Source organism: Megascapheus bottae, chromosome 9 (genome assembly GCF_031878675.1).
Source record: "Megascapheus bottae isolate mThoBot1 chromosome 9, mThoBot2.hap1, whole genome shotgun sequence".
Lineage (NCBI taxonomy): Eukaryota > Metazoa > Chordata > Mammalia > Rodentia > Geomyidae > Megascapheus > Megascapheus bottae.
In genome coordinates this window covers 109,716-135,586 of record NC_143517.1, presented here as the reverse complement: position 1 = coordinate 135,586, position 25,871 = coordinate 109,716, and the positions used below count along the sequence as shown (strand labels likewise).

The following is a 25,871-nucleotide window of genomic DNA, read 5'->3' as shown; positions in this document are numbered from 1 at the left end:
TCCGTCTCCCTCTCTCCCTCCTACTCTTTCTCTCCCTCTCCCTCTCCCTCTCTCTCTCTCTCTCTCTCTCTCTCTCTCTCTCTCTCTCTCTCTCTCTCTCTCTCTCTCTCTCTCTGAACATGTGTGGCTACACTAAAACTTTAAATTAGACCCTTGTGCTCTGGCTTAGCTTTTCCCTTAAAGAATTGTTCTGTACCAAAGATGCCACACTGCACTAGCTTTTTGCTAGTTTAAAAATCTTACAGGTATGTCTGCCCAGGCTGGCCTCAAAATTTAATCCTCAGATTATAGCCACCTGAGTATCTATTTTTAGAAGCTTGAGCCACCAGTTTGTAGCTCTTTGCTGGCTTTTGTTGCAGGAAATCTTAAAAGCAGATATATCAGCTTATATTTGTAAAAACAGAAATAGTGCTAAACACCTATTTTTGTATTTTAATTGTTCAATTAATAACAGGTTTATTAGAGAAAAAGTATGTAAGTGGAACTCTACCCTCAGAATTCTTTTATATTAGTATAATGAACAGGATTGTCAGGGCTAAGTGTGACATGGACATTGTCCTGAGATTTGAGCGGTCTGGGGCTTGCACCAGCATGTTGAGCTCTCTTGGCTCGTGGTCTCTCCCAAGGTTCTGAGCGGAACGCACACCAGCATGCGCTCCCACCTACTTTAGAGCAGTGCTTGGCAACAAGTACCTGCCGGTTGACCAGTATTGATCCGCTGAACTGCTGTCTCGGAAAGCTGCGGACAGGTTTGGTTGGCGAATTTAAAACTGGTAGTATTTGGTTTCTAGAGTCTTCTAAAAGAAAAAGGGAAGGGAAGAAGTTTGTAAGGCCAGAAGCCTCAGCCATGAAGAACTCTGGTTTGGGGTCCTGGGACCCGGAGCCCTCTTTCTCCACTACCCACTGCCGCAGGAAGTTCTTGTGCTGTGGGGGTGAGACTGAAGATATTGAAGGCTTTGACTCTCCAAGAAGCTTCACTGAGTACAAAGCTATCAAAAAGGTTCACAAGGCAGCAAGTGCAGGTGATGTGGCCAAAGTGCGCAGAATGCTCTCTTGTGGGAAAGCCAACGTGAACGATAGAGACAAGAACAACAGGTTAGAAGCTTGGGATGAGGGGCTGGGGGCCTCCGGAAAACCTGGCAGGGTGGATGAAGCTGCCCCTCCAGGGGCGTGCTAAGAGGAAGGAAAGGGAGATCAGGGCTCTGCTTCTCCAGGGAAGCTAGGCTGTCTTCGACTTTGGGCTCCTCAGTACCCAGGTAGCACCCGGGTACCTGGGAAGCAGAGAGGTCCCACGCTGTCTCCTTAATGAGATGCAACTCAAGATCAAAATTAAGGAGCATGTGGTTCCCTTTATAATTCCTCTTATACATACTTTACGAACTACTTAAAAGGGAGGATACAAAGTGGACTCAGCATTGGATTAACATGCACAGTTTAAATAGCCTAATGTTAGACACTGAAGAGAGGTCCATAAAGAGGAACTTGTTTCCCATAGCGTATCTTCCACTGAGCTCAGAGTTCTTGGAATCAACCCAGTACTCTCTTACACCAGCGCACACTAATGTATGTGTTGTTTGTACAGGGGGTATGCAGAGAAAGTTTGAAATGGGAAGTCATATCCATTATTTCTGTTTTAATTCATTTGTATTTTCAGGGTGATGTACAGAGGAGTAATAGTTACATAGTAAGGTAGTGAGTATATTTCTTGTTGAACACTGTTATCCCTCCCACATTTTCCTTCTATTTCCCCCGCCCCCACGTTGTGAAGTTAATTTCCAACATACTGTCTTGTGATTATCACTGTTACACTAGCTCATCCTTTGCCTTTGGTCTCTCCATTTTGTTGTTGCCCTTTCCTTCCCTAATTTTCAACCATTCAGTAGTGTTTTGGTATTCTGTCTAGGCTTTCTGATTAGGTGGTGCTACCAGGCTCAGCTTAGTCAGCCAATCAGCCAAGACAAGGCCCTGCTTAGGCAGTCACAAATGATTTCCAGATCCACCTACTGCCACATTCACAGGGCACCCACTAGATGACCCATTTTTGTCCTAGTAGGAACTTTTTGTGTCCTGGTCAGTTATCCACCAGTGAACTAACAATATTACACATTGCCCAAGATTTGAGAGGTTGACTGGTACTGACTTCTTAAGTTTCCCTGGTTTGTATCTTTGAGAATGATGGTAATAAAATATCTGGAATACAAATTTTCTCTTATCTGTCTCAAATATGCCATTGTTTTCCCAAAATAATGGTCTATTATTGAAACAGTTGAATGAGTGGAGTGAAAAAGTAAAGCTAGAAATGCTTTATAGACATGAGGATTTAGAACTTGCCATTAGTTAGACTATATTAATAGGAAAACATGATTTAATCATTAGTGGAAAAGACTGTCAATGTTTAGGAAACAAGCACCTGGCTTTTTTGTTTGTTTCCTTCTGGCAGTTCTAGAGCCTGGTGCAGGCTAGACAGAAGGTTTGCCACTAGTTTACCTGAACAGAGCTTTTTCTGCAATGTATCCTGGAACCAGTAACTAAGACATTGACATAAGAAGATAGAAAGGTTAAGGCAACACAGGCTACGAAGTGTGATAGTCTCTAAGCTGAAGGTAAAAAGGAAGATAAAATTAAAATCATTAGTTATACAATGTCAAAATAAAAGAACAGCTTACTCGCCAAATATTTCCAATATTTACTTATATATTTGTTGCCTGGTATATCTTCATTTTAACGGACATTCTTACCTTTTAGTCTGTGTACTAGGAATCTCTTTAAAATGTTGCCAACTCTATTGAAAACATACCTTCCAACAAGTTTATCTGTATTATTTGACTGAGAGGATACATAGGCCTGTAGGTAGTAATAATAATAATAATAATAATAATAATAATGATAAAATCTTACAACTGTTTTTGTGTTAGGATCTCAAAAAAGATCTAACTATGTTGTACTGATTTTTCATGTATAAAATGTATAAAGTTGTAACTTTGGGCAAGAGATACAGGTCAGTGATGGAGTTCATGGTTTCCTTGTATGTAGTGGATCCAGGGAAATCCTCAAGAACACATACACACACTCACAGACACTCATGTTCATACAAACAATTAGGATTTTCTTACTTTAGTCATATGACATAAAAACTAATATGCATTAGACTTCTTCAGAAAAGAATACCTGTAACCTGGGTGCTAGAGGCTCGGCTCGTGCCTGTAATCCTAGGTACTGAGGTGGCTATCTGAGGATCGCAGTTCAAAGCCAGCCTGGGCACTGAAGTTGTGAGATTCTTATCTCCAATTAACCACCAGAAAACCAGAAGTGGCACTGTGGCCTAAGTGGTAGAACGTTAGCCTAGAGCCCCAAGAGGCTCAGGAATAGTGCCCAGGCCCTGAGTTCAAGCCCCAGACTGAAAAAAAAAAGAAAAGAAAGAATATCTGCTTTGAAGACAGGCAAATTACATGGTGATTAATGTCTACACTGATGTGAATAAGGGTGTGACTTCAGATCAGTTTCTATAATGTCCTAACAAGCCCTCTCATCCTCACAGGACTGCTCTTCATTTTGCCTGTGCCTATGGGCATCCGGAAGTGGTGGGGCTCCTACTGAGAAGAAATTGTGACATTGATGCTTACGATAGTGACAGCAACACAGCTCTGATGAAGGTAACTAGTAGCAAATAATTTTCACCTGAGATGGATTTGATTTGCACTACTAAAATGTCAATAAATTTACTTCCATGTTTAATGAGAAAGAACTGGCAAAACATATTGTAAACTGACCACCCATTCCCTGATACCATCCTAACAGGCTTCCCAATGTCAGCAAGAGAAATGTATGCATATTCTACTGAAATATGGTGCTGATCCAAATAGGAAAGATGCCAATGGCAACACTGCTCTCAACCATGCTATTTCTGTGGGGAACATGAAGATAGCTGCTAAATTGATTTCATATGGGGCTAATATGGACAACATTAAAAAGGTATACATCACCCCAATTTAAGTGTTTGAAATACAAGTTTTATTATATATACATCTATCCATTTATCTATTTATCTACATATATGTTTCAATTATGATAGAAATACACATATCTCCACAAGACATAAACATACTGGACATTATATAACCCAATAGGTATGGATATATGTTACTTTGTATATGCATATATATTCCATGCACATATAGAAATACTTAATTTTTCATCTTTTGTGCTGAAGCAATCTCCAAACAAAATAATTAGAAAGACCTTAGTTGTGAAAGATTTTTCCTTAGACAAAATGATACTTTGAAGGAATCAGGAGATGATATATCTCTTCTCTGTGTATTGATGGCAAATATTTGTGAAACCTAAATTAGATTAAGAAAATATTCCTGTTATTCAGATTCTTTTATGCCAAAATCTTTTGTTTTGCTCCAAAGTATAAAATAATTTGAGAAAGGAAATATTATCTTGGATATATTGATGAGAATAAGTACTATCACTAAGTTCTATCACTGTTTTGCTACCAAAGTAGCAATGGATCAGAAATTGTCAGAGGAAATGAAAATGTTGTCATTGAAAGAAAACATTAAAAACTAGTCATGTTGGTCTGAGAGTTTGGCCTAGTGGTAGAGTGCTTGCCTAGCATGCGCAAAGACCCAGGTTTGATTCCTCAGTGTACCACATACACAGAAAAAGCTGGAAGTGGTGCTGTGTCTCAAGTGGTAGAGTGCTAGCCTTGAGGAAAGCCCACAGATAGTGTTCAGGCCCTGAGTTCAAGCCCCAGGACTGGCAAAAAAAGTAGTCATGTTACAACTTTGGGACAAAATTTACTAATTGCTTATATATATATATTGGTCTTGTATAAATATAGTAGTTTTTCATTTGATTTGTAAAATTCTCAGCTTGTGAAAGACTGCCATATAAATATGCTGAGAAGTTTATTTTAGAAGTATTTTCATTTTACCAGACTATGTGACTTAATTGATATTTTGTGCAAATGCAGAGGAAAGGCAAACTAGTTCCTTGGCATAGACCCCTTGTCTAAAGAAAAAGAACTTAAACTAAATTGAGCTCTCATTATTAAAATATATTTTCTGAGAGGTGGCAGATAGTCTACAATTTTGAATAGAATTCATATTGAATTGAGTAGTCCCTACTCTAGCTCTACCCAGAAAAAGTAAATTGAGTTTTCAGTGAGCTATTGTCCCTGACCCTATGCTATTTTAGGTTGAATCACCAAGGGATTAAGGGCATTGACCCAGAAGATGAGAAATGAGAATGCTCTCTAGTTTGCTCCTGTAGTTCTCAAGCTGAATTATTCTACACACTGACCAACGGAAAGATATCAATATTTTATATCCATATCTCCTCTAGTGTCCTGATTCAGAAAATTCTTTAGAATTATTAGGCAGGATATGTGAAGTTTTCCTCAAGATTCAGATACTACTTCTAGATATAAAGGACATTGGATTGGTACATATCAATACATGACACTCCAGAACTCAAAACTTTAGAATTTTTCAGAGCATATGTTACTTTCTTGCAATCTCTTTTTTTCCCATCAATATTGGCACAATTTTCCTTTGTTTTGTTTCATCTGTTGGAATGTGAAATGCATATTAGTGGTCTTGTCTTTGGGATTCCAGAAAGACACTCCTTTACTTCATTTAAATAATCGTGAGAAATATATTGGTGTCTTCTTTCAAGCTTTCTTGTAAATACTCAGGTCATTCATCAGGTGTCAGTTATCAACAGAGTTTTCTGAATCTGTACATTAACCAATTTCATTTTAAAATTATTTCAACCATGAGAGCCCATCCCATTTTGTCTGTTATATTTACACAGCTCAGATATCATCAGCCTGGCAGTGCTAAACACTGAAAACCAGATAGTGAAAGTAGGAGAATCCAGTATGAGTGAATTAATTTTTTTACTTTTCTGCAACGGGGCATATGAGGTAAATGCCTCTAGCTTGTTTGGCCAGTTTGATTATTTAACATTTTCACCACTTGAGAAATGCTTCTAGCCTACTTTTTTCTGATCATTTTGGCATCTCTTACAGACTATTTCCCAGGGATGTTTTGATATCTGCCCAACAGTTTACAGCTATAAGTAGATAGATTACAGACATGAGCAACCAACACTTAAAGAGGAAATCCTTTTAATAGTTTGTACTTAGAAGACCTAGGAAAATATTCCTGCATTTACCTGGAGTAATTAAATACAGATAGATTATATAATAGTTAGCATAGGAAAGTTCAATAAAACGTAGTTATCATACAGCATTTTAAATTTCGTTTCTTGGCCAGAATTACAGAATTCTTTTATAATGGCAATCAGGACATTCCTAAGCCCTGAAGCATGACATGAACTGAATGACAAATGCTGCGAAGCAACTGAAGTTTAAGGAAGCAGTACTTTTCTAAGTGATTTTTAGAGTGTACTAGGATTTATGAGGCCATTATCTGTGGGAGGTGAGGAGGCTTTGCTAGAGGCAGGAGGCCAGAGAGTAACAAAGATGATGTTACTGGGTTTTACTCTCTATAGTGTGTGTTTACCCACACAGGGTCTATCGTTGAATTTTCCAGTTCTCTTGGGAAATAGAATCTACAGTAAGTATCTTTTTTTTTTTTTACTGTTTTATAGGATGACCTTTCAGCAATTATCACTGCTGAAAAGGAATGTAGACACCAGGTGACAGAAATATCATCAAAGGGCGAAGTAAATGAACACGAAGTGAATAAGATGGAAAGGTAAAACTATTTGATCAGTTTTTCATGACTTTGCTTGTTTTCTAGATTGGAAGCAATCACTCAATTCAGAATAAAACCTACCAAGGGAACTGCAGGATTAAATGTTTTTAACTCTGCTAGCTAATGGAGAGGTAGAGATTAGGAATATTGCAGTTTCAGCCTTGGCAAAATGTAAGTGAATCCACAATCTGAAACAAGATAACCTGGTGGTATGAACCTGCCATTCCAGCTCTGTAGGAAGCAACAGTGAAACACTATTCAAAACGGAAAGAAAGCAAAAGGGCCTGAGATCAAGACTCATGTAGGTTGCTTGCATAGCAGATCTTGGGTTCAAGGATTTTATGTGTGGTATCCTGTTCCTTGTGCTTGAACCCAGGACCTGTTTTTTGTTTTTGTTTTTGTTCAAGGCTAGCATTCTTACATTTGAGCCACAACTCCATCTCTGGATTTTTTTGGTGCTTAACTGGGGAGTCTCACAGATTTTTCTGCCAAGCTGGCTACAAATCACGATCCTCAGATCTCAGTCTCCTGAGGGGCTAGGATTAGAGATGTGAATCACTGTATGCTCAAATCAAGTTTTAATACTTCAAATTTTAGATTATCATAGAATTTATACTGCATGGGAGGATTTATAATACCCAAAGTATACATTGATGCTTTGTATTCTTAAAAGAAGTTCAAATAGTTTAATATTTCATATTTGTAGTTTACTTCTTGGGTTCACAATGAAATTCTTAACAATTGCATGGAATTTTCATCATTGTTAATGTCGAGTGTTTTTTTACAAATGCCAAATGAAGAATAAACTGAAACTCCAAAAGCATTTTGTGTTTTAGAGGACACATCTGTCTAGATTATTGATAATATATTTTCACAAGCAGATTAGAAACTATTTTTACACACACCATTCAATTGTTTCTCTCTTTCATTTCTAACATGCCTTAAAATATTTGATTTCTAGTGTGATATAATGTATTTTTATTTTAATTTGCATGAGAGCAAGAAAGAAGTGAAACTTTTCCTTCAGTGAATATAGTTTATTGTTGAGTGATAAAGAGAGGAAAGACAGGGTTTATAAACTCATACAAATAAGAGATTTTAGTTCATAGATTTCACACTTGCTTGATCATGGACATTGGAGCTACTATCTATGTTTCCTAATTTTCAAAAGGGGTTAATGTGTTTTGTCAGCTGCTGGAAAATTGAACACATAGAATAAATTTTACTTCTTAGAAGCCGCTCACTTAATTACCTTCTTACAGAAATTACTATGACCTAATTCTCCTTACATTACTTTCCAAACTGATAATAGTGATTTGGGCAGCAAAGAGATTGTACACATTTTACTCTTAGATTACTATGTATTATATGTTATCAGAGTGAGAAGAAATGAAGAACATTTCCATTTAAATATTTATCTCTCTTAGGTAATGATCTCAATATTGTTAATACCTTCAAAATGTTTTAAATAGAATTAATTACTACCACAAAATGTTGTTGTGGGAGATGTTTCTGGATTGGTTTTCTGTTTTGCCATTGATGAGAATACACAAACATGAATAGTTGAACTTCTGAATAATTAATGTTGGTTAATATGTGGAAATCTTCTAATGTTCACAAATAGGAACATCATCTGTTGCATTAGTAAGTATATTAAGTATAAAGTATGAAGATAAATTACTATTTTAGAATAGCCCTCAATTTTACCATAAACTGTGCATCTCAGAATGTAATCAGGATTTTTCCTGGGCAAGGTATTGACATCTCTGCTAGAGATGCCATTGGATGGACAGCACCATCAGAATTGATTATTGCTGTGGTTGCACTAACTAAGGTCCTATGATAATGCTACTTTTTATTTCCTTGAAGGTTAAAACACATAATTTTAGATGAGATTTACATTGGGTTGTATTTCATTCTTTACCTCAGTTAGTTTTAGAATGGAAGAGTTAGTGAATTCAGCTGGCAAAAGGCTAGCATAGTGGGACATAGCAATGGGTATGAGATTCTACATTTCAGTAATTGCTTTTCAGTGGTATTGAACTAATAGTCCTACATATATTATGAACATGTACTGATGTATAGTTTCTGCTCCTAGTTTAGGATCTTTTATTCCAAGAGATCTTTACAGTCTTAAATCAAATTATAAGCACTTCCAATGCATGAGTTGCAAACAATGGCACAGCTTTTTTCTGTCTGAACATAGCCAAGTTAGCCTAACATCATACTTCAGTCTCTTAGAGTTTTAGATAACAATCTTCTTGAATTTCCCAAGAATTTTGAGAGTTCTTTAAATCCAAGGAAGATGATCAAGTCAGATGAGGTATGAGAAGAGAAGTGGAATTCTTTGTTCTGTTACTGCAGGGTTGATTTTCAAAATGATCTTGCAGTTTAATAATGAATATGTTACGGTATCTCACTGTCCTTCCTGACTCAGATCTGTGATTTTCCCTGAAATATACAAAGTGGTCTTTTTCCAGACCACCCAGATCTTATGCAAGGTCACTGCACCACAGCAACAACACTCTGCTTTGTTCTCTGGTACTTCCAGATTTCTCTATACTTCTATACTGTCTGGCTTTTTCTCTATAGTACAAAAATGAACCCATCTTGCTTGCACAGCACTTTTTGTGTTTGCCTGGACCGCCAAGACATGTTATCCTTTTACAGATTTGCTTAACTTTTCTGCCAGTAAATATAAGTCTATTCCTAAATGAACAAGGAAGCGAAAATACTGTTATAAAAAGAGATAAAAGTTTCCTTTTTTAAAACTGCCAGATCAGGATCAGAAGTCTTTTATTCCTTTTTGGTCCTGTGTTGTTCACCAAAAGTAGATCATCAAAAGTCCTTTCCTAATTTTGTGTGGCCCATCAAGCCATTTTTCTTCCATAGTAGTAAAAATTACCAAGCTACATCCACCTCGCTGTGAATTTTCTGTTTTCAAATTGAGCTTTAAGTGTAGCCCCTAAACAGAACTTCCAGAATTTAAAGAACACTCAGAATCCAGAGAGACAAACTCATCAGTAATATTTTGATATTCTTTAAGTAGTTTTAGTTGTACAAAGGAGTGCCATTCACCAGAGAAGTTTATAAATACAATAGGTCTTGATCAACATTCTCACCCATCGCTCCCAACCTACCCTTTCTCTTACTTTTCTTAATCTTTTTGGATGTGTACTGAATTTTTCTACCATTTAACAAAGTAGTTCATGTATATATTTTTAACTGTTCTCAGAAAGATAATATAAATTTACAATTTTACCAAAGTGTATGATTATATGGTAACTTTTCTAAAGCCCAAATTTTATTTTGGTAGAACTTCTTCAGTGCTAGTGTTGAATGTGCATTATTGTATATTATATTGGGAAGCCAGCAGACTACCATTGAACAAAACCACCAGTTAAGTCTATATATTTAATATTATTGACCTAAAAATAGAAAATGTGAAATGAAAATGGATTCCCAAAGGGGGGGGGGGGTTGGTGGCTCATGCCTGTAATCGTAGCTACTCAGGAGGTTGAGAGCTGAGGATCAAGGTTCAAAAGACAGCCAGGGCACAAACAGACCTAAGACTCTTATTTCCAATTAACCTCTAGAAAATGGGAAGTGGGGCTTGGCCCAAGGGTAGTGTCCCTGGAGCTGAAGAGCTCAGGGACAGCGCCTAGGGGAGTTCAAGCCCCACAACCCACAAAAAAATGGATTATCGAAGAGATTTCAACATTTTTCTCTTATATGTAAATAACAATTCAAATATGAATGGTACTTAGTGAAATGTATCATGTTACTAAAGGGATTTAAAATTGTTCTAAATTGTATAACAACATAGCACCTTTTGACTAGTCTTGAATTATAGTAATGTCACATAGCACATGGTGGTAAAAAGTGTGTTTCTGGTCAAATCATAAACTTATTTGTAACAAATACTTTTGAAAATTATTTCACTTCAATTTAGATTTACTTGTATGAAATTAGGGTAAATGAATAGGATGGGGTGAGGGGAGGGGAAGAGGGAGAAAAACATGGGAAGGGGTAACAATGGTCAAGAAGTAATGTACCCACTATCTGATGAATGTAGTTGTAACCCCTCTAGACATAACTCTGACAATAAAATTTAAAAAACATTGAAAATTGAAAAAAATAGGGTAAGTAAGGCCAATTCAAAAATTCAGTTTGTAATATATCAATTACTGGATAACGCCAAAATTTCTTCTCTGTAGAGAAGAAATATCTAAATATTTACTTGTAGTCAAAGGTTGTCAAGTAATAGAATGGATTTGAGTTATATTTATACATATACATAAATTTTATGCTTTTGTTGCAACTTGAAAAATATAACCAGTTCAAATCAGAAATATTAGAAAGGGGAAACACTTCAGAATATCCAGACTTTATAAGAAAAATCTGAAAAGTGAGCTCACTAAGTTGACCTTTCCCTGTATTGATAGAAATATTAAGATGATCCCACTTATCCACAAAAAATGCCCAGAACAACAGGAAAGCAAGAAAAAAGAAGCTGGTCCATCTCATGCAAATATTAAGGAAGAGTTCATTTCAGAAAAAGAACAAAGTAACAACAAACTCAAATTAAAAAGACAACTTGAAGTTGATGTCAAGACAGCAAATACAGAATTGAGCATTCTGGGAGAAAACTTGAGTGAGGTAAATTAATCTTCTTTAATGCTGCCACATTTCTAACTTTATTAAATGATAGGAAGAACTAAGTTTGGTGGTGAACCTCCCAGTGGTTCATCACTCCTGAAACTAGAAAATTCCATACACCCAATGTAATGTCAGATTCATAGGGATCAACATAACCTGCATGAGACTATTAGCTATGCACTTAAGTTATCCCTAGTTGAGCTAGTCACCTTAGTTGAAGTCTTCACACTGAAGTGACTCCCATAAAAATTATAAAGATAAATAGAATGTTTGTAGCTGCAAGAAATTTCTCTTTTTTCCTCACCTCTTCTAACTCCTTAAACCAAATTGCTAATGACAAAACTCCCTGATGGAGACCACTTTGAAACTTCCCCTTGTCCTGGGCTCCAAGGACCACAGAAAAGAGTGATTCTCTTCTGACTCTTTCATGAGAGGAATTCCTTTCCCCACATTCTGGAGTGATTGGGGAGGGCAGAGAAAATGTCAATAATTTTAAAATTCAGAACCAGTTTGGACTCTCTATCCTCTCACTTCAAATGGAATCGCTCCCACATCCCTGGCCATGCAATCATTCATGCCTTTTTTGTCATTGTTTTATCATGGCTACCAAGGAATGTTGTTTAAGATTTTATTATTTAAGATGACACCAAGAAGTGGAAACCAGAATTGTCGATGAGAATGCAATGTGTTAGAATCTAAAGAAATGGGAAAAGGATGACAGAAAAGCCACAAAATATAGGGAAAGGTAAAGCATGTGGATAATGTATTTCTATACAGCATTGAAGTGAAATAGTTACTAGGAAAGTTAGAATTGCACTCAGCGCAGGGTAACTCCAAAGAACAATAATGATTTTCTCATTTTCAAATCAGGTATAGGTTAAAAACGTAATAGGAAAAGTGGTTTTAAAATTTGTCCTTATTAAATGCAAATCAAAACAACTCTAAGATTCCACCTCACTCCAGTTAGAATGGCCAGGATCAAGAAATCTAATAACAACAGATGCTGGAGGGGATGTGGCCAGGAGGGATCACTACTACACTGTTGGTGGGAGTGCAGACTCATTCAACCACTATGGAAAGCAGTATGGCAGTTCCTCAAAAGACTAAACAGAGCTCCCCTATGACCCAGCAATTCCACTACTTGGCATTTACCCAATCATCCAGAAACAAAGACATACTAAATCCACCAGCACAATAATGTTCATTGCAGCACTATTCACCATAGCAAAGATATGGAACCAACCTAGATGTCCCTCAGTTGATGAGTGGATCAACAAGATGTGGTATTTGTACAAATGGAATTCTATGCTGCTGTCAGAAAGGATGACATTGCCCCATTTGTTATGAAATGGAAAGACTTAGAAAAGATTATATTAAGTGAAATAAGCCAGACTCAAAGGAACTTAGGCTCAATGGTTTCCCTCATTTGTCATAATCAGTAGAAACCTTGGGCTCTCCTAGCAGGGATTTGCAATAGAGCAAAACCTTGATACAAAAGGCCATATAGTAGGACGCTAAATGAAAGGATCTCTAGGATATAGAAACATAAGCCATATAATGAATGATTATTGTCCTTAATGTACTATGTTATCTCTCATCTCTTTTGCTGTCCCTTGGTTATCTCATATTGTTACAGTATCTCACTTTGTTACCTGATATATCGGGTATATTTGTATTTGGTTATTTGAAATTGGATAGGGAAGGGGGGAAAACAAGGTGAGGGGTAGGGGTGGGGGGGAGGGAAATGGGGACCAAGACATGTGAAAGGGTATCAATGTATGGGAATTAATGCACCATCTATCCGGCAAATATCATGTAACCCTTCTATTAATTACAATAAAATATATTAAATAATTGTCCTTATTAAATACAACTGAATAAACTGGGAATATTCAATCTTCTTCTCTGTTCAATCTTCTTCTCTGTTTATAACTTTCCTAAACCTTACCCAAAGTATACTTTCTCAAGGAACTTGCTTTTCTTCATAAATTTGTGGGTTATTAATGAAAGTTTTTAATAGTGCCATTCCTTCTTGGGATTGCTTGAAAACTGCTTGGCTGAAGTCAATTGAAGATTTTTCTCTCCCATATCTATGCTTGAGTGCTACTGTCCCCTGTTTGGATGTTAAGATGTCTAAGTATCTTGAAAACTCTCAAGGGAATACTTAGGCTTCCTTTGTGCCTAAATTTCCTCACAACATGTGTGTTAGGTACTGAGGGCAAGAAGTCTGCTACAGAATGCTTTTCTCTCTGTCTCTTCCTTTCTTGCTCTTTTCTGTTGAAAGTCACATAGAGTCACTGTATCTCAATGAATTTATTATATCAACATTACATGTTCTGTATTAATGGATGCAATATAATAGATTATGTTCCAAGGAAGAACATGTGATCTTCTGCCCACAATGATTTTTATCTTCATCCCATTTATAATTCTTGTCACCACTTGATAGTTATTTTCTTATTTTCAGTAGTAACAAGTCTAGGTATAAGAGCAAGATGTTCCATCACTAGGAAGCCCCCCCCAGGCTCAATTCCTCCCCACATGAAGAAGGAAGAGGGAAGTTATTCATTACTGGCACACCTAATGTTATGCCAAATTTCTAGAAACACTGCCCTTTCGTAGAGAAAACGGAAAACATCTATGGAATTGCGGCACTTATTTTTGAGGAAGTAGTCATTAGCATGGGACTCAATGAACCTTTGCAATATTCTATCCGTTTTTCTTCTACATTTTTTCTTGTGAAATAACCCCAGTTTCTAGTTGAATACTTTCTCAGTCTTCTGCTTCCCTGTAAAACTTTCATGGCCTCATGTTGCCTTTCATAATTTACTGTCTTATTTTGTCCAAGGCAAGAAGAGTTTTCATTCCTCTTTTCAAAGGAACATTTTTATTCTCTAGAAATTTAATATAGACATAAACATCATTAGAAAAACTGCTTCTTCCAAGCGTTGTTAAGATTAAGTGTTGTTCCTGCCATTCATTGCATTATTATGATTACTAAGGTCTTGCCAGATGCTGAAGCTATCTGTATTGAGATGTAGCTCATCAGAGCCTTTAACTCACTTTGTACTAGTAGTTACATTTGTGGCTATTTAGTAGAACATTTTATGTTATGAAACTACATAAATATGGAACTTTACCCCACTTTGCTACTTTTTATAGAATAATTTAACATATAAAATGTGATATAATATGTGGCTATTAAATCCAAAGAGTACAAGAGCGAGGACTCAATAACTGCATACCCAAAGCTATGGATATAGTAATGGAAATATAAACATAACTATATAGACATAAAAACCGAGACATAATGTTTTATTTCATAAATTAATATGTTTCTATGACATACAAACCCTTAGCCTAATTTTGATTAAGTTCTAAATACTAAGTCCCAGTGATTGTAATTAGAGTTTCCCTCCTTGAACACTTGTTTGTTAAACTTGTTATTTAAAATATGATGTAAACATAAGCCATATAATGAATGATTGTTGTTCTTAAGGTACTATGTTATCTTTCATCTCTTTTGTTGTCCCTTGGTTATCTCATATTGTTACACTATCTCACTTTGTTACCTGATATATCGGATATATTTGTATTTGGTTATTTGAAATTGGATAGAGAACGGGGGAAAACAAGATGAGGGGGGGAGGGAAATGGGGGACCAAGACATGTGAAAGGGTATCAATGTATGGGAATTAATGCACCATCTATCTGGCAAATGTCATGTAACCCTTCTATTAATTACAATAAAAATATATGAAAAAAAGAAAAAAAATGTGATATAATTTAAAGTTTTACTACAATTTATATTTCCTCATTGCATATATTATACATAGGGCAAGTTGTGTTGTGAAGAAATCTCTATTTTCTTTTTTTAAAAAATAAGTATATAGCTATATTTCTGGATCTTCTAGTCTGTTACATTGATATTTGGGCCTATTTTTGTAACAGTACAAATTATTTTTAGTAGAGCTTGAGGTCTGGTGGTAACAAACATTATTGTGTTCTCCACCCCCACTCTCAGAACTGCTTCAGCTGTTTGAGGCCTTTTGTTGTTCCGTATGAGTTTTGTTTTCTCTATTTCAGTGAAGAGAACCAATGGGATTTGGATGGGGATCACATGAAATTTGAAGATCACCTTTGGTAGCATAGCTATTTTGATCTATGAAAAATTTCTATTTTCTTATAAGCCATTAACTTTAAGTGGATCAGTTTGGCAAACTGTGTCCCAGAGGGTTTTTTGGGGGGAACTAAACATTAAGAACCCAATTAAGCATAAGAGAATTGTCCAAACCAATTCCAACAAATGTGAAACTGATACCAAAGACCAAAGGCAACAAGTGTGGATGAATATCCTAGTTTTCCTGATTTGGGATACTGAACAACAGAAACAATAACATAGAAAATTAATATAACAGTAGACTATTCACCAGGTTGTCAATGGCTCACATAGGTAATCCTAGCTATTCAGGAGGCTGAGATCTAGCCGGCCTAGCACAAAAGTCAGTAAGACTCTTATCTCAAAATAACTACCAGAAAACTAGAAGTGGTGTTGTGGCTCAAGTGGTAGAGCTCTAGCCTTGATCTGAAGAGCTCATGGACAACACCTAGGCCCAATGTTCAAACCCCAGGACCAACACACACACACACACACACACACACACACACACACACACACACACACACACACTCACTCCAAGTTAGGTTCTGAAGTTCCACAAAGAATCTATCCAAATGGGTAGAGTAAGTTTGTTGAAGTGTTATGGCTTTTTTAGACTGTGTCCTTCCCTCCAAAGTCGTTTAAACACCAAGAGCCCTACAGCTGCAAAAGAAAGTAGGTGTTCATTGAGAAGGGGATGGGATACATGGGGGAGGAGGATGGAAGGGGTGACATTGATTAAAAGTCATTGTACCCATAAATTTATAGTTTGAGTTGAAACTCTTCTACATAAATAAAGATTTTTAAAATTAAAGACACGAAGTCCTAAAATCACCAGGAAAAATTTGATTGCAGATTTAGTACCTTAGTCTCTCTGTCTTTTCACCAGCTATCATCTTGATTGTGATTGTACCAAGTTGGATAGACCCAAGCAAACTTATTGCAGAGACCCTCTGTTTGCCATTGTTCAGCCTCTCTATATGAGAACCCACATGTTAGGTGTCAGCATTAATACAAAATAACTGTCTCTTAAATTTAAATTCAACCTATAAATTAAGTAAAAATTTCAGAGAAAAATAGACAAAGGCCTGTTAATGTTGCCAGGCAAATGGACTGTAAGACCACTATTATCACTAGGATAAAGAATAGTTCTCTTTTTCAGGGTAGAAAGACAAGGTATACGTGAAAGATCAGCAACACTGAGTTTCAGGTATAAATTCTGAGGCCAGACTTAAGAAGAAATGTGTCAATTTTTTCCTGTTTTGCTTAGAATGCCCCCTATTTTTCTGAAAAGAATCAGATGAACAGAAAATCGTGTTATTGAATCTATTGAATTTTGTTATTGAATTTTGTTCAAAAATATGTGGATTAAATCACTGAACATTTGTACTGAGCCATGCTATATCTCCTTATTGGAATGCAATATTTTCTGGCATGATCTTCAGGTAAACATAAATAAACACTTGAAGATTAGAAAAGGACCTTTACTGAAGGGTCTTATGGCAGAATTGGCTTCTTCTAAGCTTGGAATCAGAGGCTTTTTATGAAGGAAAATGTGGAACATATGAAACAAGAATGCAAGCCCAAGCACAAATGCTTTATGATAAAATGATCAGTGAAGACAACGGTGTTTTAATCCTTCTAGTGGTTTGAAACTGGTTTATTTTCTAAGTTATTCAAGGAAACACATTCTAAGAATCTGGCTATATTTAATACAGGTTTTGTGTTAAACTGCTGTCATCGGAGTTTCTTCTTTACCAACCTATGTTTATTTATCATGCAGCTTTTGAGTGTCTCGAAAAAATTGGAACATCAATCTTCTAAAAAGCAAGAGATGGAAGAAGAAAATAAGTTCTCCACAGACAAGTTACAGTCCATGAAGTCTCTGCAAAGTAAAAGTGACTCACAGTTGGAAGAGAGTATAAAGCTGGAAAAAGAAGTAAGTGCTGTAAAATTAAAAAAAAAAGAGATGAGAAAAAGTGGCTTAGGTAGAAGGGCACAAAATGTATGTGACTCTTTAGACTTATTGTTCTATACTGTGCTGGCCAGAGTACTCCTTCACACTCATCATAAGCTAGATGAAAAGAGTGAGGACACTGAATAAGGTAGTGACAAAGTCTTTTAATTCTTTTAGATGGAGAGTTAAGAGAAGGAAGATAGGACCATGAAAAAAAAAATTGGTAACTGAAAGTATGCTGGTAGTTCAGAGGCTAGATTGTAATTGTGAGCATATTCAGTTCATCTGATACTGCCTCCCGGCACAAAGATATCTAACAGGTTGTTGATCGTTACTTCATATTTATTGTGTATTACTGTGTTGTTTACATGTAACAATACTTTGTATTTGTTTACAAGTAATAATACTTCTCCCAATGAGAGTTTCATTAGTAAAGTGTTCACAATTTGCAATTTAATAAAAAGCAATGAGCTTAGCCAGTTTCTCTACACTTTGTATTAGCTGGGATGACTTGGACCTGACAGCTGGCTTATTCCCTCATACGTTTGAAGGATAAAATAGGTGTTTAATCCAGCCATCAAATGAATAAACATTACTTTGAAACTGGTTATTTTTCTGAGTTATTCAAGGAACCACATTCTAAAAATCTGACAATATATACCATTGGTTTTGTGTTAAACTACTGCCACAGAATTTACTTCCTTATCAATCTATACTTATTCATCATGCAGGATGAAAATCTGCAGACCCAGTATTTGAAATGTAAACAGCTGGAAAAGGAAAATTATTTCCTCATAGAGCAGTTACAGTTCATGAAATCTCTGCAAGGCAAATATGATGCACAAACAGAAGAGATTACAAAGCTGAATAAAAAAATACGCATTGTAAAAATTCAGAACAAGAAATATGTCAAAGAGGTTGCTAAGGTAGAATGGTACAAAACATTTGTGACTCTTTAGACTTACTGTTTATGTTACACAATTGTATTAATATGGCACTTTATTTCACTTAACTCCTTTCTGACAAAACGATTTAAAATAAAATAAATAAAATAGCTACATACTAGTCTAAACTTTAATTTGAGGTTTATATATTCCTAAATTATATATACATATATAAAGCCTGGCTGGCTTTGAATCGCCCTCCTCAGATCTTAGCCTATTGAGTAGCTAGGATTACAGGGGTGAGCCACTGTGCGCGGCTTTGTCTATGTTGTTTTCTGATGAATTCTCACTCATTTTTTTTCTTGTAAAGGTTTAACTGTAAATGGATTATTTTGTTGAGATATAGCCCTTCCTGTTTCTTTCTTTGTCTTTTTTTCCTTTCTTCCTTTCCTTCTTCCTTCCTTCCTTTTCATTTATTAACTTTTTTTTGTCAGTCTGTGCCTAGGCACTGTCCTTGAGGTTTTCAGCTCAAGGCTACTGCCCTACCCCTTGGACCACAGCACCACTTAATTGGAGTTAAGAGTCCTACAGATTTTAGTTCCTGGGTGTACTTTGAGCTGTGATCCCTAGATCTCAACCTCCCAAATAGCTAGGATTACAGGCATGAGCCACAGCTCCCAGCTGTGTTTTTTGTTTTCTTGATAGTCTAGATATAGCACCAAACATTAAGAATTTATTCAAATATGAGGAGATTGTCCAAACCAGTTCCAAGTGTTAATCTTCTACTAAATGCCAAGGTCAACATGTAGGGATGAATGCCCCAGTTTTCTGGTATTGGACAACTAACAATACAAGCAGCATCACAGAAAAAAAAAATATCACAGTAGGGTCTGAAGTTCCACAAAGGACCACTCGAATGGGGGGAATTATGGCAACTCCATATGCACAATGGATTGATCACTAACCAAGCTTAGCCAAATGTCTTAGCTTTGGAGGATGGTATTTTATTCTCTCCAAAATCTCTTAGTTAACAAGATTTCTATAGCTTCAGAAGAAAACAGGAATTAAAGAGATAGTTATGTTTGTGATAGATGAAGGAAAATATAACTAGTGACATTAATGAAGTTATTTTTGTACGTATCAATTGGTAGCATGAATTGAAGCCCTTTTGTACAAATGCATAAAGAATATTTTTGAAATTAAGGGAAAACAAATCAAGTGAGTCCACCGGACTAAATCTGGCTGTGAGCTGTGGGTTTTGTTACATTCCCTCCCTTGTAGTTTAGAAGCTACAAATGTAACTGTTAGCATAGTTCTGTGTGTACTAGGTATCTATATTTTTACACTACTTATTGGCATAAAGATATCTGACAGACTATAGATTTCTATTTATGTTAATTGTGAATTACTGTACCATTTATTTACCTATAACAATCAACCTCTTTTTTCATATATTTTTATTGTAATTAATAGACAGAAGGTACATAACTTCACAAATATTGATACCTTTCTCATGTCATGGTCCCCATTTCCCTTCCCCTCTCCCCCCACTCCTCTTGATTCCCCCTTCCCTATCCTATTTCAAATAATCAATTAAGCATATATAAAAACATATCAGTTAACAAGGTGAAATACTGTAACAATATGAGATAACCAAGGGACAGAAAAAGAAATGAGAGATAACATAGTACATTAAGGACAACAATCACTCATTATATGGCTTTTGTTTCTATATTCTGGAGGTCCTTACATTTAGCGTCATACTGTATGGCCTTATGTATCTAGATTTTGTTCTATTGTGAATCTCTGATAGGAGAGCCCAAGGTTTCTACTGATTATGACAAATGAGGGAAACCATTGTGCCTATGTTCCTTTGAGTCTGGCTTACTTCACTTAATATGATTTTTTCTAAGTCTCTCCATTTCCTTCTTAATGGGGCAATGTCATTCTTTCTTTTAGCAGCATAGAATTCCATTGTGTATAAATACCACATCAACTGAGGGGCATCTAGGTTGGTTCCATATGTTTGCTATGGTAAATAGTGCTGCAATGATTATCGTTGTGCTAGTGGATTTAGTATGTCCTTATTTCTGGACGATTGGATAAATGCAAAGTAGTAGAATTTCTGGATCATAGGGGAGTTCTATATTTAGTCTTTTGAGAAACTGCCATACTGCTTTCCATAGTGGTTGAATGAGTTTGCACTCCCACTAACAGTGTAGTAGTGATCCCTCCTGGCCACATTCCCTCCAGCATCTGTTATTAGATTTCTTGATCCTGGCCATTCTACCAGGAGTGAGGTCGAATCTTAGAGTTGTTTTGAACAATCAACCTCTTAATGTAGAATTTCAGGCAACCTCTTAATGTAGGATGTAGTAAACATTACTGTGTTTACTTTGGAATTTAATCAACAAAAGTGAGGTCAGCCCGTTTCCCTAACCTCTTCATTATTGGACTTGAACCTGAAAAGGGCTTATTTGCTCATGTTTGGATGATGAAGCAGCTGTTGAATGCAGCTATTGGAATCAATATGTGGGCTTCCTCATGGTGTGGTGGTGATATTCTAAAGGCAAACTTCCTAATGAAAGTCAGTTTTTATATTTTACTTTTTCTGATTCAACATTTGAAATTAAACAGCAGATTCACCACATCCTATTCACTAAGGAAGATTCATTAAGGGTAATTCCTATTCACATCATGTAAAATTATAAGAGGAATACCCACAAATATGCAGAGAAGTTTGAGAATTGTCTCACCAATTAAACAATATATGCAAAGGAAAGTTCTTCACAACTTGGTGTTATTGAAATATTACCATTATATACTTACTGTTTTTGCTTACAATTATTTTGGTTTTTGTAACAAGAATCATGCATTAGGAAATCGTGTTATAGAATTCAGTCAATTTTGTTGAAAACTATGGGTGCATTATACATCTAAGCTTCTATAGTAGGACATGTCATTCATAGCTACTTGTCAAGAGTCATTGTTTTCTGGCATGAAATTTAGATTGACATTAAAAAACACTTAAAGTTTCAAAAAAAGGTTTATAATTTAGGCAGCATATACTGCACTATCTTTAAGTAGAATTGAACTTTTCTAAGATTGGAGTTAGTGTCATTTTTATGAAGGAAAAACATGAAACAGAGGAAAGAGAAGTGCAAGACCAAGCACAAATGTGTTATGATAATACTAATCAATGTGGGAAATGTGTTTTAACTTTTTAGTCATTTGAAATTCATTGATTTTTCTGACTAATTCAGGGGACTATCTGACTACATTTATTATTGGTTTTGTGTAATTATTTTTGGACTTTTTTCTTTTCTAACCTATGCTTATGTATTATGCAGCTTTCTACTGTCTCAGAAAAATTACAGATTGAATCTGGCAAATGTCAGCAGCTGGAAGATGAAAATGCATTCCTCAAAGGGCAATTAGAGTCCCTGCTAAGGAAATACAACTCACAGGCCCAAGAGAATACAAAGCTGAAAGAAGACCTAAAATGTTTAAATGAGAGTTACATGTGCACACTGTCTATATTAGAAAAGTATAAAATATTCCTCAAACAAAAATCTGAAAGGGAAGTAAAAGAACAATTAGAAAAAGTGTCCAGCTTTTTACAGGTGAATATGTTTATTTGTAATATGTTTAAAACAGTTTAATAGATGTTGTATTTTGGACTTATACATTTTGATTTATATACTTTACTAGTAGTATATTACACAATTTGTTTCTCTACTAAATATTGCAACATTATATCATACTATATATTCTATATTACACCAACATTGTAAGTACATTTATATTTGAGAATATTCTTTTTTATTAAAAATGACTTCATTTTTTTATTAAAGAATTTATTAACATTGATTTTTACATCATATTTCAAATGATGTGTTTAACAAACAAGTATTCAAGAAGGGACTCTATATATACAATCACTGACACTTAGATTTTAGAACATAATCAAAATTAGGTTGAGGGTTTGCATGTCATAGATACATATTAATCTATGTAGTAAAACATTATGTCTATAGAGTCATAACTTTTTATGTCTATGTAGTTGTGTTTATAGTTCCAGTACCATGTCCACTGCTTTGGGTATGCAACTTTTGAGTCCTTGCTCTTGTACTATTTGAGTCTAATAGCCACATATTAAGGATACCATGTGCCTTTTGTTCCTTTGCTCTTGACTTGTCTCACTCAATATGATTCGCTCTAGTTTCATCCACTTCCCTGCAAATGCCATTATTTTATCTTGTAAAAATGACTTCATTTTTGAAGACTAGTTGCCATAAAATCAAATTTGTAGAAAAAAAAGAATTCATACAAATGGTAGCATGCAAAGCAGGTGCCAGTGGGTTATGCCTGTAATCACAGATATGAAAAAGGTTGAGATCTGAAGATTACTGTTCAAAGCCAGCCCAGAGAGTAAAGTCTATGAGTCTCACTTCCACTTAACATCCAGAAAATCAAAAGCGGGAAGCTGTGGTTCAAAGTGGTAGAGTGCTAGTCTTGAGTGTAAAAGCTCAGCACTAAATTCAAGATCCACAACTGACAAAATAATTTTTAAAAAGTTTTAAGATGTTCATAGACTTTTATCAAGTTCAGTTTTTCAATTTAAATTTTTTATTGGTCTTGCTATTTTATTAGGTTTTATCAATACTACTGTACATGATACAGAGTACTTACCTAATGTCATCCTCAAGAGAAAAAGATTCAAATATTTAATATTTAGATTAAATGCATCTTAAAGTGATATGTGCTTTAAATTCTAGCACCAGCTTTAAAATATTTAATAATGTTCTATGCCAGTGATATGAATCTGTATGGAGGGATATAGAAAAATTGTCCAAGAAATATTGATTTAACGATCTTTTATATTTTCTTTAGGAACAATCCATGACTAGAGACTATCAAGACTCTCTTTGGGAATCAGCAGTGAAAGCACAACAATCTAAAATCTTTGAATTGTCAAATAAACTACAGGAGTAAGTCTAGAATCATAGAAAATAAATGAAACTTTTAAGTAGACTGTGAAACATAGTTTTGATATGATAGAGTCATGAGATTACTAGGAAGCAAACCATACCTATACAATACAATTTTCAAATACGCTATGAATACTTTTACTTTCTATTAAATTAATAGTCCAGAACAGTTTCTCTTTCTTCTTGTTTTGCTTTGGGATTTTATTTGTTGTTCTGTATTGTTCTTGATCTAAGTGGTTTTCCCCATTAATTTTCCAATAAGTATTTACTTATCTTTCTAGTTAATTGTTTTTATATTATTACTTGTCAGTGTTCCTTTAACAGAAACTTTAAAGTTCACCAATGTTTTTTGGGAGATTGCACCATCAGTGCAAAGATTCTAGCACCATGGGGCCGGGAGTTTGGCCTAGTGGTTAAAGTGCTTGCCTAGCATGCATGGAGACCCAGGTTCGATTCCTGGGTACCACATACATAGAAAAAATCCGGAAGTGGTGCTGAGGCTCAAGTGGTAGAGCTCTAGCCTTGAGAAAGTCCAAGGACAGTGCTCAGGCCCTGAGCTCAAGCCCAGGACTGGCAAAAAAAAAAGATTCTAGCACCACCTCTATTCTAGCACTCCCACTGAAGGCACAATCTGCCTTTGGACCCATTTGCCTTTCCTAGACTGGGAGATTTGATTTCACACTGAAGAGTCCCTAGGGACAAACTACCCATCAAATTGATACAGGGAAAGACTGGAATTTTTAATTTGTAAAGCACTAAAAGTAATTCCCTGTCTCTGTGAAAGGGAGGTTGGGAGGGGAAGACAGAATTGGCAGGTCTCAAACTTGGTATAAGGATACTATGTGTCAGTTGCCAAAGGCAGCTTTAGTTCTTTTTATTGCCAGCTTTATTATCTTCTCCATCAGAACTGCTGCTCTGTATTTCTCAAGTCAAAAGCTTGATATCTAAAGGAACATATAAATACTTGCAAATGTCTTGGTTGGATATTTGTAATCTCTGAACTGTTTTACTTAATACAAATAATCTATGCTCATTATGTGTGGTTTAAACTCATACTTAAGAAATACCATATGTTGTTTCAATGTACTTATGCATATAAAAGTTTCTACTATAACCACATAAATTAACAGAGATCATCTGACATAGCAATACTTTCCCGAGGAATCTTTTAAGTGAAGCCCTATCAGAAGGCAGAAGCAATAACTACTAAGCCAGACATTATCGACAGCCACTTTTCTCTTCCCTCTAGTTTGAATTAACTTGCTAGTAAGGAGTGTGTGTGTGTGTGTGTGTGTGTGTGTGTGTGTGTGTGTGTGTGTGTGTGATTATTTAGAACAAGTTTACAATTTTATAGTTGCCATTCTTTAATCAATGCGGATGTCAATATATGATCTCATGGAACTTAAATTTAGTCTTATGACAAATATTTTTAGCTCTTTTTTTAAAGCTTTTTATTATAAAAGATTAATCTTTGCCCATTTTTAAAGCCACAAATACCTTTGGTTTAGTTCAGGGAAAGACAGATTCCTGGGTGTTTGCCTTTTGCAGGTCTGAAAGAATTATTAAGAGACTAGAGGATGAAAATTATAAGCTTCATCTGAAAAATGAGCGGTTTCAAACTTCATCAGAAATTTTTGGTACCAGGACTTTCTTAAACGAATATTCTAGGAAAGATTCTCATAGTTTTCTGGGATCTAGCACAAGTTTTCCAGTGAGAGAACAGGAAGTAAATTTGAGTCCAAAAGTAAGATCTGCAATTGCGAAAATGGAGGCCTTTCTCAAAAAACTTTAAGTAAGTTACATTATCTTTTTCACTTTGGGTTTCTGGCTTCTTATGCTTTCATTTTTTAATTTGATGAATCATTGAGAAGTACAGTTGACTTATTTGTGTTATATGCAGATTCCAAACTGTTTTAAGAAAGAAGCAAAACAAATCAACAAAACCTCTCCATTTCAAGTGATGCTCATTTGCTAATAATTTGATTCAATAAATGTAATTAAACTGAAAATGTTTCAACTATCTTTAAAAAGTACAATTAAGTGAGATAATAGAGAATAAATAAGACTTTCTACACTAAAGATATCTTTGAAATGTTCTAAAGTAACTTCTAAGTAATATTCCTTGGTTTGGCATTGTAGTGTTAGAGATTTGCAATACCATCTCAGCTTCCCATCCTATAATAATTCAAAATTAGACCTCCAAAAACATAGACATTTATCATTTGTTTTATTAATTTTGACTTTTCCTGTGTTTAACACTAGTTGTATGGAGTGAACAGTACGCCCAAGATTATAATTTGAAGGAATATGACCTAACTGTTATAAATTAAGTAATCTAATGACCTTGTTATGATTCATCTGTTTTATGCTATATTTTAGCCCCCTTTTTTTGCCAGTCCTGGGCTTTTTGCCAGCTCAGAGCCTGAGCACTGTCCTTGGACTTTCTCAATATTAGAGCTCTACCACTTGAGCCTCAACACCACTTCCAGCGTT

The 25,871-nt window shown here is 35.5% G+C and overlaps 1 protein-coding gene across 1 annotated transcript; it reads left to right on the top strand.

The window, feature by feature from the left end:
• The first annotated feature begins 847 nt into the window (after positions 1-847).
• Positions 848-25,314, top strand: LOC150058667 (uncharacterized). Its single transcript, XM_090339660.1, has 11 exons — positions 848-1,095; positions 3,539-3,653; positions 3,799-3,972; positions 6,622-6,728; positions 11,174-11,387; positions 17,330-17,485; positions 18,235-18,429; positions 21,738-22,010; positions 23,281-23,378; positions 24,927-25,170; positions 25,279-25,314. Exons 1-10 carry the CDS (start codon positions 848-850, stop codon positions 25,168-25,170), a joined length of 1,824 nt encoding a protein of 607 aa, XP_090195786.1. The 3' UTR covers positions 25,279-25,314.
• Positions 25,315-25,871: the final 557 nt, after the last annotated feature.

Excerpts from the sequence above, each read along its gene's own strand:
- LOC150058667 (XM_090339660.1), top strand. The coding sequence starts at position 848 with ATGAAGAACTCTGGTTTGGGGTCCTGGGACCCGGAGCCCTCTTTCTCC. Across the intron at positions 3,973-6,621 it reads ATATGGACAACATTAAAAAG|GATGACCTTTCAGCAATTAT; the intron begins GTATACATCACC and ends ACTGTTTTATAG. Across the intron at positions 18,430-21,737 it reads ATGTCAAAGAGGTTGCTAAG|CTTTCTACTGTCTCAGAAAA; the intron begins GTAGAATGGTAC and ends TGTATTATGCAG.